Genomic DNA, 3,591 nt, shown 5'->3' on the forward strand with positions numbered 1-3,591 from the left:
TCCTTAATTAATTAAAAAAAAACGGTTAACTGTACACGAATAAAAGGGGTTGCGTAACCGTTTACAATTTTTTGTAACCGTTCACACCCCTGGTGTGTGTGTGTGTGTGTGTGTGTGTGTGTGTATGTCTACATGTGTTTGTGTGCCTTTGTGTGTGTGTGTGTGTTTGTCTATACTGTATGTGGGTGTGTGTGTGTGTGTCTATATGTGTGTGTGTGTGTGTGTGTGTATTGAATTGTTTATTTGATCCACAATCAGCTCTCTGGTACTCAGACGAGTGCTGTTCCTCCTGAGGTCAAAAATTCCGAATTGCATATCCTTTATTGCATACAATAATGTGTGTGTGTCTACTCCTCCTCCTCCTCACTGTGTGTGTGTGTGTGTGTGTGTGTGTGTGTGTGTGTGTGTGTGTGTGTGTGTGTGTGTGTGTGTGTCAGGTCCTGTATCCTGGTGATGGACTCCCTGAGGCTGTCGGCCCATGAGAACGCCTGCAGGCTGCTGAGAGAGTGAGTCTGCGTCTCCCTCACCCCCCCCCCACCCTGTCTCCCCCCACTGGGCTCGGTCAGCAGTAACCCGAGGCTCCGCCCCTCCAGATACCTGCAGGTGGAGTGGCAGGTGAGGAGAGGGAGGGCCCGCCTCTTCACGCCCGACACCGTGTGCAGCGCCGTGTGCCGGCTCCCCCTGCAGGACAACAGCAGCGACTGCGGCCTGTACCTCCTGCAGTATGCAGAGAGCTTCCTCCAGGTACTGCTGCTCCTCCTCCCCCTCCTCCTCCTCCTCCTCCTCCTCCTCCCCCTCCTTCTCCTCCTCCTCCCTCACCTCCTCCTGGCTGTTGCCCTGACCCTGCTCTCTGATTGGTCCTCCAGAACCCCGTGGTGCACTTTGACCTCCCGGTTCGTCTGGAGGGCTGGTTTCCACGGCAGCAGATCAGATCCAAACGGGACCAAATCCGGAGTCTGGTCCTGGACCTCCGAGAGGAACAGAGCCACCCAGGACCACGCTAGACCAGACCAGACCAGACCAGTAGAGACCAGACCAGACCAGTAGAGGCCAGAGCCACCCAGGACCATGCTAGACCAGACCAGACCAGTAGAGACCAGAGCCACGCAGGACCACGCTAGACCAGACCAGACCAGACTAGACCAGACCAGTAGAGAACAGAGCCACCCGGGACCACGCTAGACCAGACCAGACCAGTAGAGACCAGACCAGACCAGTAGAGACCAGACCAGTAGAGGCCAGACCAGTAGAGACCAGAGCCACCAGGACTAGTATCATGACCAGGACCGGATCCAGCCCGGACCAGACAGGCTTCACCGCCACTCGTGCAATAATAAATATTTATAAAGAGTTATTTTTTGAACAAATTCCCAATGTTTGTTTGAATAAAATGTTTTTTTAAAAACATTTTGTGTTCGACGTTTCCATCGCCTTAAAACACCGTCTCAGTGTCCATCGAGCCAGTGAAAGCACGGTACTCTAATCCATAGACAGTACGATCAAAGACAGGGGTGACGCGCGTGACGGACCAATCAGAAACGGGCGGCCGTGTCTCCGGGATATTGGCGTGGCCATAGTAGGATTCACCTCCTGGAGGGTCTCAAGCTGGCCCCCCACCCCCCACCCCGCTCTCTGTTTGAGGGGAGGATGAGAGCCTCCAGTAATCTGGGGGGCGTTAGCCCCCGGAGCAGCTTAGCCTCATGAGGATAAGACCAGCTGCTCCGAACGCACCGCTAGCAGGCCTAGCTTAGCTGCTCCGGACGCACCGCTAGCAGGCCTAGTTTAGCTGCTCCGGACGCACCGCTAGCAGGCCTAGTTTAGCTGCTCCGGACGCACCGCTAGCAGGCCTAGCTTAGCTGCTCCGAACGCACCGCTAGCAGGCCTAGCTTAGCTGCTCCGGACGCACCGCTAGCAGGCCTAGCTTAGCTGCTCCGAACGCACCGCTGGCAGGCCTAGTTTAGCTGCTCCGAACGCTAACAGGCCTAGCTTAGCTGCTCCGAACGCACCGCTAGCAGGCCTAGCTTAGCTGCTCCGAACGCACCGCTAGCAGGCCTAGCTTAGCTGCTCCGAACGCACCACTAGCAGGCCTAGCTTAGCTGCTCCGAACGCACCGCTAGCAGGCCTAGCTTAGCTGCTCCGAACGCACCGCTAGCAGGCCTAGCTTAGCTGCTCCTAACGCTAACAGGCCTAGCTTAGCTGCTCCGAACGCACCGCTAGCAGGCCTAGCTAAGCTGCACCGAACGCACCGCTAGCAGGCCTAGCTTAGCTGCTCCGAACGCACCGCTAGCAGGCCTAGTTTAGCTGCTCCGAACGCACCGCTAGCAGGCCTAGCTTACCCACTCTGTATGGCTACCAGCGAACAGTCTCTAGCTAGCCTGCCTGTACTGCTAGCGGTTAACAGACCTCCCTAGTTTAATTTCAATTCAATTCCATTCTCCTGGTACAGCCCTGAATCCCAGCTGCGGCCTCAAAGGGCCCGTCAGGCCGTGTGGGGATGAGGCTCTGAACCGCTCGCGGACCCAGCTGCAGCTCCGCACACGACGGGTGTTGGAGTGACGGAGCTGACCGGACGTCTGGCCACTGACTGTGGTAAGGGTTAGCCTGGTTAAGGGTTAGCCTGGTTAAGGGTTAGCCTGGGTTAAGGGTTAGGGTCAGGTGGAGAGGAGACAGCGCTGAGCTCCCACCTGTGGCCTGAAGGGTTAGCCTGGTCAAGGGTTAGCCTGGTCAAGGGTTAGCCTGGGTTAAGGTGGAGAGGAGACGGTGTCTAGCTCGCACCTGTGGCCCACTGCCACCGGACACAGGACGGCTCTAATCCCGCCGGATTAGACCGGTTTAGGGCTTCAGGGAAGACGGGCACCCCCCACAACCTTCAACTGATCTCTAATTCCCGTAGACACGATCTATTCCTGGGTTCTACGGCGACTGGCTCAGACGAGTGGGCAGGGCTCACCTAAAGCCCGGTGCCCGGGGCCCCGACCGCGACACGCCCCTCCGAGGGCCGACCGCTAATCCCGTTAGCCCGACGCCTCGACGGGAACGAAGGCCCACCGACCACGCTGCTCCACACCGTCCCAGGAGAGGAGCCCACCCTGGGGTCACCCAGAGGAACCAGGGGGTCACCTAGAGGAACCTGGGGAACCTGGGGTCACCCAGAGGAACCTGGGGAACCAGAGGGTCACCCAGGGGAACCTGGGAACCATGGGGTCACCCAGAGGAACCTGGTGAACCTAGGGTCAACCAGTGGAACTTGGGGTCACCCAGAGGAACCTGCGCTATCTAGAGGAACCAGGTTATATATTTGGCCCCTAACCTTCCACTGCTTCTCTCTTCTCCAACATCGAACCAGAACCAGAACGTTCTTAAAACAAACCCGGCCCGTCCACGATCCACCCAGCGAATCGTTATATTCTTCCCACTTGGAAGGAGAACCTCCCTGCTAGCGTCTCTAGACCTCCCTAGGGTCTCTAGACCTCCTTAGGGTCTATTGAAGCTCCCTAGGGTAGCTTTAATAGGATTCGCCCCTCGCCCTGGAGACCCGTGAGCTCCGGACCTGGAGGTGCGGTCGTGGCCCGGTGTTTCTGAAGGCCTGGG

The 3,591-nt window shown here is 57.5% G+C and overlaps 1 protein-coding gene across 3 annotated transcripts; it reads left to right on the forward strand.

Annotated features, from left to right (window-relative positions):
• The first annotated feature begins 348 nt into the window (after window positions 1–348).
• Window positions 349–1,407, forward strand: senp6b (SUMO specific peptidase 6b). Of its 3 annotated transcripts, none has more exons than XM_060050917.1 (4): window positions 349–506; window positions 594–744; window positions 867–1,023; window positions 1,065–1,407. In XM_060050917.1, the coding sequence occupies exons 1-3, from the start codon at window positions 454–456 to the stop codon at window positions 1,002–1,004; spliced, it is 342 nt and encodes a 113-aa protein (XP_059906900.1). In that variant the 5' UTR covers window positions 349–453; the 3' UTR covers window positions 1,005–1,023; window positions 1,065–1,407. The 3 variants fall into 3 exon arrangements, with proteins under 3 accessions (XP_059906900.1, XP_059906901.1, XP_059906899.1); XM_060050918.1 differs by having other exon boundaries at window positions 867–999; window positions 1,071–1,407; XM_060050916.1 differs by having other exon boundaries at window positions 867–1,407.
• The last annotated feature ends 2,184 nt before the right edge of the window (window positions 1,408–3,591 follow it).

The sequence above is a fragment of the Gadus macrocephalus genome, chromosome 4 (assembly GCF_031168955.1).
Source record: "Gadus macrocephalus chromosome 4, ASM3116895v1".
Classification (NCBI taxonomy): domain Eukaryota; kingdom Metazoa; phylum Chordata; class Actinopteri; order Gadiformes; family Gadidae; genus Gadus; species Gadus macrocephalus.